This window comes from Phodopus roborovskii, unplaced genomic scaffold (assembly GCF_943737965.1).
Source record: "Phodopus roborovskii unplaced genomic scaffold, PHOROB, whole genome shotgun sequence".
NCBI classification, from domain to species: Eukaryota; Metazoa; Chordata; class Mammalia; order Rodentia; family Cricetidae; genus Phodopus; species Phodopus roborovskii.
Genome location: NW_026126447.1, coordinates 6244367 through 6256802, shown reverse-complemented (window position 1 = coordinate 6256802; position 12436 = coordinate 6244367). Strand labels below are relative to the sequence as shown.

At 40.1% G+C, this 12436-nt stretch overlaps 1 protein-coding gene across 3 annotated transcripts in view; it reads left to right on the top strand.

The window, feature by feature from the left end:
• Cdk5rap2 (CDK5 regulatory subunit associated protein 2) overlaps nucleotides 1-12436 on the top strand; it is a 179723-nt gene that overhangs the window by 101877 nt on the left and 65410 nt on the right. For 2 of the 3 annotated variants that reach the window (XM_051188036.1, XM_051188035.1), the window contains exons 18-20: nucleotides 1201-1329; nucleotides 9777-9872; nucleotides 11941-12125. In XM_051188036.1, coding sequence (XP_051043993.1) covers nucleotides 1201-1329; nucleotides 9777-9872; nucleotides 11941-12125 — 410 coding nt within the window. The remainder of the gene's footprint in view (nucleotides 1-1200; nucleotides 1330-9776; nucleotides 9873-11940; nucleotides 12126-12436) is intronic. The other variant, XM_051188037.1, reaches the window with a different exon arrangement.

Below are 12436 nucleotides of genomic sequence, written 5' to 3'. Positions count from 1 at the left end.
TATATCAAATACAGAGTCTCGGTGTGTTAATTGGGGCTGGAGCAGCGGCGGGACAGACCGGGCGGCGGGCAGAAAAACCTTACTCCTTACAGGTAGGCACTTTACTGATTGGCTATCTTTCCAGCCCATCAATACACTATTTTTTTTTTTTTTTAAATCTCTTTTGTGTCTTGCACATCTATATGTGTGGATAAGATAGATTTTTTTTTTCTTTCTTTCTTTGAAAAACTGTCAGACACTGGCATTTGTTGTTGGTGGTTTCTTGTCCGACCAGGTCCTGCTGCCCTGCCCAAATAAACACATGGGACTATAAATTATGAAACTGTTGGCTGATGGCTTGGGCTTCTTATTGGCTAGCTCTCTCTAAATTATGAACCCATATCTGTTAATCTATATATTACCACGAGGCTGTGGGGTACCAGTAATTCAGAATGTTACTCCTTCAGCAGCGCGGCATCTCTACTGTGTCTCTTTCCCCAGCATTCTCTTTGTCTCCTAGCCCCACCTATCTTTCTGCCTGGCCATCAATGTTTTATTCATCGACCGATAAAAGAAACATATATACAGAAGGACATCCCCCACCAGGCACTGGAGTTCATGGGAAACAAAGTGACTCTGCTCAATTGCCTGTACATTTGGCCTAGCAAGAGCTGGGCCTGGAGTTGGAGTGCTGGGCTGAGCCTGGGTACCCTGTGCTGTCTGTCTGCCATGAGGTCTGCTGCTCTGTTCTCTGTTGTGTTTTGACTCTTGCTATGTCTCATGCAGTTTTCCAGATGCTCCCGCTGTGGCAACCCAGGACAGCGGACTTCTTTGTATCATTGACTCCTCAGTATAAAACTGCCTCTCCAACTCCTCAGGGGTTTTGCAGGGACAAAAGCTCACAGGGATTATTGCTTTATTAAGGACAACTTATATGACTGACATTGAAAACTGGGTATAGAGAAAGGGAGGTCTCTGCTCTCAAGAAAGCATTGACACAGTTGGAGAAACATCAGACACAAGACAAAATAGTGTTAGCTACCATTGACCAAATGCCTTTAGTGTGTTGTGGCTGTGACCATAGTGTGTCCTCATTCTACAGAACTATGCTATTGTAACCTTGTGTAGATACTGAAGCTGAGACTAGTTCAGGTGATCAGCCCAGAAGTCATACTCCTCTGCCTTGAAGTGAGATCTCTATCTCTCTTCTCTTACCTCCAGGTCAGTGACCTCATACAGCTTGTAAAGGACCTGTACACAGACAACCAGCACCTGAAGAAAACCATTTTTGATCTCTCTTCTATGGGTTTCCAGGGAAACCACAGACTTGAGTCAACAAAACAAACAGAGGTAAGAAAAAAATTGTTTATGTGCTAATTGCAGAAACAAACCCTCCCCCCCCCCTTTTTTTTTTTAAACACTGTCTGTGGGAGTACTTTGAAATTCTCTTTGCTAGAGTGGCATGTTGAGGGCCCTGTTGGTCATTGTGTCTGTCCATAGGCTTTCTCTAACTCAGATGTTCTCTTATCAGATATGTTTGATATCCTGGGATGCTGTTACTGTGGCCTAGCTCTGGTTATTTGCTGCAGATGGCAGATCTGGATGAGTAGTGGTCTCAGAATTGTTTGGAGAGTGACCATAGCTCCAGAGAGCATGGATAATGTGGATGCAGTCTTGGAATATCAGTAACTGAAAGGAAGATGTCTACTCACCCCATGTGGCCTCTTACCCTGGTCACTTCTAGGTGACACTGCTGACATTTGTCTCTTTCCCTATGTTTGTAACCTGAAGCTGTGTTGGGGGAAGGAGATATTGCCTTCCTGGAGCCTTGGCTAGCCCATTTCTCCTGTGAATGAACCTGACTCCATATGGGTATTATTATTATTTCTGAAGCTAGGGTTGTTTTTACCATGGATGCAGAGGATCTTTTGTACTAGAGTCCCTCAAGATCAAAACTGGGCTTTTCCTGGGTGGGCTTGTTTTAGCTCAGCCGGGAGTACCAGGTACCTACAGGCCTTACATCTGTGGCCACGCTATTTCTTGGGAGGGATTTATGGGTTGTCTTTTCCCACCTTCCCAGTGGGAATTGCTCAGATGCACTATATTTATGCTGTGCTTCGGCCGTCTGCTTTCTTTGAGACAGGGATTATTATTGATCTTGGCCTCCAGGGCTCCAGATAATTTTGAAAACCAAGAGCAACGGCAAGCCACTTACAGGAGAAACAAGTCTCCCAGCTTTCTTCCTCTGAGGCCGTGTTTTTAATAAGCAGCTCCTTCTTCACCAGCTCCATTTGAGCTGTAAATGCCGAGTTTTGTTTGTTCATTTGCCCTTTGAAAAAAATCTGTTAAATGTCCCATTATGTCCTTTGGAGAACAGAGGCCTTTTCCTCTGCCCACTCTAAGATCTTAATACCAGCCGATTCAGATTTGAGTCATTTGTCAGATTGCACATCAATTTGATGTTCCCTGCGAAAAGCCTTTTTCTTTATAACACAGTTCCCTTGGCTTTCCCCAGAATGGGATGGGAAGATCTGCATGGAAAGCTGGCTATTAATTTGAAACTGCAGGAGGAAAGGGAAATAGAGTGAGGTGGGATGGCAAAGAATGGAGCCTGCTGTTCCTTGGGAATGAGTGTGGGTCTCTGTCTTAGGGATTTTATTGCTCCAAAGAGACACCATGACCAGGATAACTCTTCTGAAAGAAAACATTTAATTAGGGTGGCCCACTTATAGTTCCAGATGGTGGCATGCAAGCAGATATGGTGCCGGAGTAATAGGTAAAAGTTGTTTAGAAGGCAATAGGAAGTCACTGACTCACTGGGAGGTATCCTAAGCATAGGAAACCTCAAAGCATGCCCCCACAGTGACATACTTCCTCCAACAAGGCCAAACCCACTCCAACAAATAGTGCCACTCCCTGAGTTTATGGGGGCAATAACATTCAAACTACCACAGTCTCCTTCCACAGTAAACAAGGCAGAAACAGCTAGAAATGCACATATGCCCACAGGTATCTCTGAGCCGTAGGACTTACAGAGGGGTGGGGGCAGAACATTATTTATATTTTCTTGGATACTTTAAATAAGAAAATGAGAGAGATGAAAAGGGCAAAGGAGGGAAGAGCAGAGAGGAGGAGGGATTTTAGATTGTGTTGAAATATCCTTTAATCCTGTTGCTTTAAACAGAGTAATTGACATGTCCTAACTGTACTTTCTGATTGTGCCACTTAGGTTGAAATGCAGTTTTCTTATTGTTACTAATACATAGTATTGCTTTCCATCTTACTGACGAACTGGAGTTTAATGACCTAACTCTTACTGGACACATGGATGGCTTCAAGTGATTGTTACAAATTAAATGTCTTTACAGAGGGTTTTGTTTGTCGTGTTTGTTTTTGTTTTTTGTTTGTTTGTTTGTTTTTGGTTTTTTGTTTGTTTGGTTGGTTTTTTTTTTTTTGTCTCTAGGATGTATTTCCTTAGACTGAATTCCAAGATACATTAATTATTGATGGATATAGATATGCAGTAAGCATACAATTTTTTTTTCATATGCCTTTACTCAACAATTCTGAATTTGATAATGATAGGAATAGGTTAGAGAGACCTGATAGAGTTTTTTGGTTTTTTCCCCCTTAATCAGAACCATTGAATCAGGACCAGAGGATGCACATTTCCCATATGTGGGTAGTTTATTTAGAGACCATCCATGTAACCAACAGCTACCCTGTTGTTTTAATGAGCTTAATTATAAAAGTCTCTACCAAGGTAACCCTGTTCTTTTGTATGTGTGATCCAGTTATTACTTGATGTTAGAAGAGTCACCATCATATGGGGTAATTTCAGCAGGACACAGTTAGGGTAGTGAGTGAAACTCGTGACATGCATAATGTGGGACTGACATCTCTAGATGAGGACATATGAAACGAAGGATGCTGGCAGTGCTTAGGAAGGTTAGTGGTTAGTTCACTTATTGGTTTGTTTTTTGTTGTTGTTTTTTGTTTGTTTGTTTTTTGTCATTCTTATATGTGCTTAGAAACTTGAGGATTGGCAGGACATGGAGATAGATAAAAGAGCTTAATTGAATTGAGTTCAGTTATTAGTACCGTTGTCACATTGATCAAGAAATGGACCCTGTGTGACTCTAAAGCAGTGTCTTATAAATTTTTCCATTTGGCAGCTCCTTTTCCCCTGAGGAGTTTCTACACAGTCTCAGTCATCTAGCTATACATAGCTCACAGTTTCTGGTAATAAATCATACAGAAAAGGGTTTTAAAGAAAGTCTTTGGTGTACATATAGTTTTACCATTTATTAAGGACAGAAGCAAATTTATATGCTAATGAGATGGATGTGCTTGTTTATTTTTATTTAAAGACTTAAATCTTGGCTGAATATTTATAGTGCAGGATGTATAGCATCTTCAACATTTCTCAGAGTTGATTGACATTTTGATTTTATAATATTAATTCTATGAATGTTGCTTCACATAAATATGGAGTATAAAAAACAGACCTATGTTTAGAGACCATTTCAGAAATTTTTGGACAGGGCTGGAGATATGGCTCAGCAGTTAAGGGTGTTTACTGTACTATCATGAGGACTAGAATTGGGATCCTAGTACCTATATAACAAATGGAATATTCTTAGATACCTATAATATTACTGGGCTCTGCATGCACACAGGTCCATATACCCATGCATAAATGCATTCATATGTACAGACAGACACACTGAAAATAAGCACAATAAAACAAACTTTTAAAAAATTTAAAATAAAAAAATGGCAGTTATGATTTAATTTCAAACCAAACTTCATTTAACAATTTAACAATTATTCTCTTCTTTTAAGGAGACTGCCACCAACTCAAATAGCAGTTTTTCAGATCAGGCATTACACAGTGAACCAATTTGAGGTGTGTGTGTGTGTGTGTGTGTGTGTGTGTGTGTGTGTGTGTATGTACATACATATATATTATTCATTAATTTTGGTTTTTTTTGCAAATCAGGGTTTCTCTGTCCTGGAACTCACTTTGTAGACCAGGATAACCTTCAGTTCGCTGAGATCTACCTGCTTCTGCCTCCCGAATGCTGGGTGGGGATTAAAGGCATGTGCTGTTTCCACCCAGTTAAAATATTAAATATTTTCTGAGGTTAATTCATGTGTCTGTAAGAACAGTAAAGTATATGTACAGGAATTACATGCATCCAGTAGTCTCAAATCTGAACCAAGGCATTTCAGGCAGTGTTAGTTGTTATTTTATAGTGTAATGGCATATATACTGCAAAGAGCACGTGTTGGGTGTTCAGAGTGAAAGCTGTATTGAATTTGAATGATGCAGTATAGGTAGTTGCTACTCAAAACCCTTTAGAATTTGAAAGTAAGTTTGGTTGCCATGTGTTCAGAAACCTGTGTGGTTTTTTGTTTATAGTCTAACAAATAAAGCTTACCTGAAAGTCATAGTGCAGTGCAAAGCTACCACACTAGTTAGCTATAGAGGCCAGGTAGTGGTACACACCTTTAATCCCAGCATTCAGGAGACAGAGGCAGGTGGATCCCTGTGAGTTCAAGGCCATCCTGAGCTACATGAAATTTATTCAGTCTAAAAAAGAAACAGAGCTCACACAAAGATGATCTCAGTACTTGGGATCACACTGAGACTCTTAATCTCAGGGTCATGGGTTTGAATCCCATGTTGGGTGTCAGATGTAGCAGGAATAATAAAAACTCATAGAGAGGTATTGGGGTTAAAGCTGAAGATCAGAGAAACACAATGACCAGCCACTAGGGAGTTCTCACTTCTACCACTGCTCAAACTGAAAGGGGTGATAAACTGAACCTCAGCGTGTCTGGACTGCATTGCTCCTCAGACTGCATCTCTCACTTGTCTTCTCCTGCTTTATATTCCTCGCTCTGCCCAGTCATGTCATTCCTATCTCCAGGAACATTTGAATGTTGCCAATGTTGTTGTGACCCTCACATTCAGTTATGTAACTCTTTATGGGGCACTGCAGAAGCCAGGCATGATGGTGAGCACCTGCAATGCCTGTGCTGGGGAAGTGGGGCCAGGATGGTCAGAAGTTCACAGTCATCTTCAATTCCATAGTGAGTTTGAGGTGAACTTGGCTACATGAGACCCTGGCTCAAAAGAAAAACAAATAACAACAACAAAATTTCTTATATAAATATACCCATTAAATGTAAATAACATTAATACAACATTCAGGTCATTATATAAAACTTCAAGCCATTTATTATCCATAATTTTTAAAAAGCACATTTTTTTCCTTTCTAAGTTGCTTGTTTTCTATTATATTCACAAAAAATGTAATTGAGCCATCTTAAAAATAATTATAGGCATTAATGGGGTACTGTGTATTGTTTGAATTCATATGTATAAGGTGTAATGTTTAAGCTAAGGCAAATGTACTTAGCTCACCAAACATTTTGTTATTTCTTTAAGATAAAATTCTTTCTTCTAGTTTGATATGCTGTTTTATCTGTAGGTATCTACTTTGTAGGAGCTTCCATGTTGTTCCTGTTTAACTACCCACTGTCAGGCTCTCCCAAGCCCACCCTTGTCTCCTCTTTCTTACCCTCACCAGTCCCCAGGAATACTGCTTTCTAAATTTCAAAAGACTGACTTGTTTAGATTCTACTTGAGTGAGATCATGTGGTACTCACTTGCTATCTAGACTTTGTTAACATTTCTTACCTGTCTATCATTCGCTGTCATTTTTTTTTTTTTTCAGTAACTGTAGTGGAAACTGTAAGAATCAGTGTATTTGTCTAAAATAATAAGCATATATATCTTTAACTAGCTATATATTTTAACTGCAAATTTGTACTACATTTATTTATTTTGTTTGTGTATGTGCTCTCATGTTTGCATGTGCCACAGCACAAATATGGAGGTCAGAGAACAACTTGCAGGAGTTAGTTCTGCCTTTCTACCTCATGTGGGCGGAACTCAGATTGCCCAGCTTGGTGGCAAGTGCATTTATCTACTGAACCTTCTCCCCTGCCCTTAACTAGGATATATTTTATAGTTACTTTTGCTTTTTCATGAAAGGAAGAAGCTGAAAGCCCATATTTGCTAAGTTCTTCAAGTATATGTGCCTATAAATGGAACCTAAACTCCTTTCAAGATCTCTCATGTCCCTTTGTGTCAATACCCTACCCTACTTGCTCCTCTGCTTTGTCTACTGTGTTTTAATTCTCTGTTAGACTTTAACATAATTAGAATCATAGTGAGTCAACTCTTCACTTATGATAATCTTTTTTATTTACTCATGTTGTTAGATGAGCTAATAGTTTCTTGTATCCCATTGTTTAAATGTATTCGTGTTTGTTCATTATATTGTTAGTAGACTCATGGACAGAAGGTGATAGGAACATTCATGTACCAGTCTTTTGGAACATTTTTTCTTAGTAAGTACCTAGGAGTCAATTAAATATTTTTATGCTTTTACAAACAAGTTTAGTAGCCTTGTTTGGTCTTATCTCCTAAGAATATCTGCAGGGCATGGTAGTACACACTCATAATCCCAACAGTCAGAAGGCAGAGGCAGACAGACAACACAAATTTCAGACCAGCCTGGTCTATGTACTAAGTTCCAGGCCAGACAGGGATACATAGCAAAAAAAAAAAAAAAAAAAAACAAAACAAAACAAAAAAAAAAACCAAACATAATCCCTTGTCTACAGTGCTGAGAATTCACAAAAAAGAAGCCAGTATTGAGGATTCCTCAATAGTTTTGTAAATTCTTATGTCTTAGCAAGTATATTCATAATCAGCTTGTTTCATGCTTTTGTAGCATGTGGTTTGTGTTCGGCAGATCTATTTGATCTTGTTTTTAGTTCAGATGTAGTAAACTAGAGTGTACTGGGCTTGGGAACTTTTTATAAAGTGACATTCTAGATCAGTTTGTTTTGATTTGCATTTCTTCTGAAGAACAGATTCTTCTTCTAAGAGGAAGATAATGGCTTTTAGATGGGCAGGGAGAGTTAAGATTGTGATTGACTGATTGTAGGAACTCATAAATAAAAGCCTTGGGATGGAGCCACAAGTATCCCATACACACAATTGTCCAGCAAGTGATACTGAGCTCCATGGCTTTCATATCTCCAGCTAAGTGATTTGATGTGATTTTTGGAATAGATTTGATTGATACCCTTACTTGGGCGTGGCTGCCTTGCTGCATGTCAAGAGTGTCTCTTAGTTCTACTTGGTTAATTCGTATGTCTTCTTTAACTTTTTATTGGTTCTTTGTGAATTTTATATCATATACCCCAATCCCCACTCATCCATCTGTCCCTCCATATCCACCCTCTGTCCTTGCAATCCCCCTCAAAAAAAAAAAAAAAAAAAAAAATCTAACCTTGGAAGCAGCTGTGTGTCATGGTGTGTTACCTAGTCTACCCATTTGCTCAAACAGCTTTACTTGTGAATAAGTGTTCCCTGAAATGAATCATTGGTCTGATTCGAGGCTTTAGAGGCTTCTACTACACTTAACATTGGATCCTCATGGGGAGTCCTCTCACATATCCTGTTGTTGCCCTGTGTCATGGAGATCTTGCATCTTTGGTTCTTCAGGAATAACCCTTTTAAATGTTCCAACAGTTCTCAGATGGAGTAGATGTAGGGCCTGGATCTGGTACTGAGTGGTAGCTGTGTTAGTCAGCCCGCCTGCCCTCTTTGACAGTGCCAGTAGGGCTAGCTCTCCCTCTTTGCCCAGGTAAGGTGCTGGGCCAGTTCTCCTGGCTGTGATAGCTAGCAAGAGGCAGGAGTGGCTTTCCCACATTCAAATCATTGGGACCAGCTTTCCTTCACCCACACCATCAGGGCCAGTTCTCCATCACTTTCCTTATTAGGGGCAGGGCCAGCTTACCTTAGTGCCAATACATACAAGGGGCAAGGCCACTGCTCCCACACACATACCACCAGAGCCAGCTCTTCTATGCTGCCCAGGCAGTGAGGGGTGGGGCCAGCTCTTCCATCAGCCACAGGCAGTGAGGGGTGAAGCCATCTCTCCCATGCCAATGCCACCATACTGCCTGCAAGGAAATTCATAAGACTATGACCAAAAAACTTGGGTTATTTGGAGAGTTAGGCTCTTGCTTTCCTGAGAACTTTGTATCATCCATTCTGAGGAACACACAATGCATGAACACAGGGGCTTTATAGCTTTTAAAGCATTTCAGATTCATTCAGAGTCTTTTAAATCCTTCATTTCCAAAAGTGTAAAGTTATCATCAGCAACCTGACACTCTTCTCATTAGAGATGAGGACGTTTTGTCAGCAAAATGACAGTGTTACTAGGACTGTCCATCTCACATGTGTGACATTCTAACAAGAGGTTTATGCCCTGTGCTAAATAGAAGAAGTGATGAATAATTTGGGTACACCATAAATTTCATTTACTGCTTTTTTGCTCTTTGCTATGTTCAATTCCATCAATAGCTATTTTCTAAAATCTTGTTACCTTTCTATAATCTGAAAGTGAATTTAGCAAAGGCAGGACAGTAATGGCCACAGAGAGCATGCTCAGTTTACAGCCTCACAGGAAGACCATGCAGGGTCAGGGAAAGTTGTTCTGGGGGCGGTACTCATAGCCAGTAGCTCTTGATTTCAACTAATTTTTTATCTCACGGCTTTTGCATTTTTTTCTTTGTTTTTTGTTGTTGTTGACTGATTTTTTTTTTTGAGAGAAGATATCACTAAGTTGTTCATACATATTCATGCTGAATACTTTTTTTGTTGTCATTGCAATTTTTTTCACACTAATCCATGCTCCATATAGCTTCTAGCTAGCAAGGAAGATGAAGACACAATCAAAATTGAAGCAGCTGATGAGAATCATTTCCAGAGTGACCAGCATTTGGAGCAGAGTAATGAGGTAGAAACATAGTTTATTCCTTACTCTGTCTCACCCTGTGTCCAAGTCATCTGCAATCTGGAGTTATGTGTGGTTTGTTTTCTGTTCATTTTGCCTGCATTGTGTGTCTACTTTATGCTAAGGGGCCCTAGAAAAACTGGTCTCTTTTTCTTCAGAAGTTATAAAGAGGGTGATAGAGCCAGTCATGAAACATACCTGGAGATAAGGACTAGATAGCTAGAGAACATTAAGAATTGGCTGTTGGACCTGGATAGGTATTTAAAGACCTAATTCACCTTGTTTGTTTTATGCATTAGAAACTGGGGCCTTTGAGAGGAGATGATTTAGGGCACAGATTAGGCCAGTGATGGAGGTAGGATATGAATCCTTGTGTCTATACTCTTATGAACTATCAGGTCATCTGATTGAAGTGAACCTTGATGGAACTGTGCAAATGGAGTTCTTAATTGGTCTAAATAATAAAAACCCAGAGTCAGGTATAGAAGAAAACGCTGAGAGACCAAAGAGAAGGAGTAAGCCAAAGCCATATTTACCTCATTAGCTTTCCAGCAGAAAAGAAAGTGAGTTCCTATTTCTTCCCACTTATATCCTCTGTCCACTTAGCCATCTCACTTCCTGTTTTTGCCCAGCCATCTCACTTTCTTCGCCCAGCTATCTCACTTCCTATTTGTCTGAACAGACCTCTATGGTTAGTGGAAAACACCATCTCTGATCTTCAGACAAGCTTTATTTATACAAACAAGATATCACCACAGAACTAAGTGGCTCTCTGCAATCTCTTGACCCCTGTGACTCAGCTCAGTAGAATTAACCCACCCATGTAGAATCTTCTAGTCATATTGCTAATGAGCAGTTGGGCTAAACAGCCTTCAAGTTTAAATATTGAGATGAGGTAGTATATGGATGCTGCAGGTGCGGAATTTTAGGTCTCCAAAGTATCCTTGTTCACAAACTCATCAATAGCTGGCATGGATAATTTTAGAACACAATGCAATGGAAGTGGGTGTTTTGGAATCCCATGGACCTGATTTTGAGGCATGGCTATGTCATTCCTGCCTCTGTCTTCCTGCTTAAGCTCTAATCTACCCTTCTTTATAGGGTCTCTTTGATACTGAAATCAAAAGGCATGTTGTAAGTACTCAGTAAATAATAATTTTTGCTTTTATTACTATATCCTATTTTTTTTCCTTTTTTGGAGATTGCTTATTTGATAGATTTAATAACTACATTGGTGCCAAACAAGAAACTATAAATAACAGCTCATTTGTGTGAAACGTCCATATAAAAATAATCTTAATCATATTTTTTTCTTTTTCTTTTTTTTTTTGGTGTGGAGAGATGGAGTTATGGCTGATGTGTATAATACCACTAACAGTAATAAAGTCAAGAGGACTTATTTATAGACTGGTTGAGGAAATTTACAGCTTTGGACAGGGGAGAGAGGATGCTAATTGTACCATTTTGGGACATGCCCAGAACAGGCTTTAACTACAAGTCTCTGTGGTAGTGCTCCTCTGGGAACCCCAGTGGCCCAGGAAGATGGATCTGTAAATAACATCTCCATGGGAATTAAGAACTCTCCACCCTCCTAATGAGATACATCAGCTCCCTGTTAATGAGTACATATCAGTAAAGTAATAATAATGTATGTGTCTGTGGTATAAGTGATGATGTTATATGAAACATAGGATAACTATTCAAAGCATGGTTGAGGACATTCATTCCTTGTTCTTAGGAAGAATTACCAAGGAGTGGACTCTGGGGTGGGAGAACATGCATCCATAGGTTACCTGTAGTGAGTCAGGCACCCTAACTTTATCTTATTCTGTTCTCTGAACCATATCAATATGTATGGTACTACTTTAGAGTAAGAAGATTGAGGATAAGGAAAGGGATGTCAATGTCTCCCTTCCTTAACATGAGTTTGAGTGTATGGACTTACAGGCCTGCAACCTCCCTTTCTTTTCTTGTCCTTGCCTGTGGACCAGTCCACACTTATATCCCTTTCTTCTACACCTATACTTCCCATTCTCCATATACCTGTTTGACCAAACACTTTCATTTGCAGATCATGGAGGACTATGCCAAGGGTGGCTGCAAAAATGGATATTTAAAGCACATGGATTCCATTATTTCAGCCCATGATGGGCCCCATACACCTGGTATCCCTGGAGACCAGAGTCTTGAAGATGAACTCCTGGGCCTGCTTGGTACTTTCTTCCAAAAGAAGGCCACACTATCACTGGAATCCAGGTAGCCATGGGCCCAGGTACCTGTTTGTTTGAGGGGGAATATGCTCATTTTGCTAAATGGACTCAGATGGTTGTGTGCAGTATACCTGAGAGCTCCTGAAATGGCTGGGAGGAATCTTGCCAGTCATGCAATTAAGTAATTAGGCTGCGTGCTAGTGACTGTGAGGGGACTTGAGCAGAGCCACATTACAAAGAGGCAAGAGAAAGCTTTCCCTCAAAATTATTCCTGCGAGTCCCAGAAAGCTGCCTGGCTGTCAAGAGCTAGAGGAGTCAGCCCTCCTGGCATCTCCTCTGGTTTTGGCATCAGCTTAA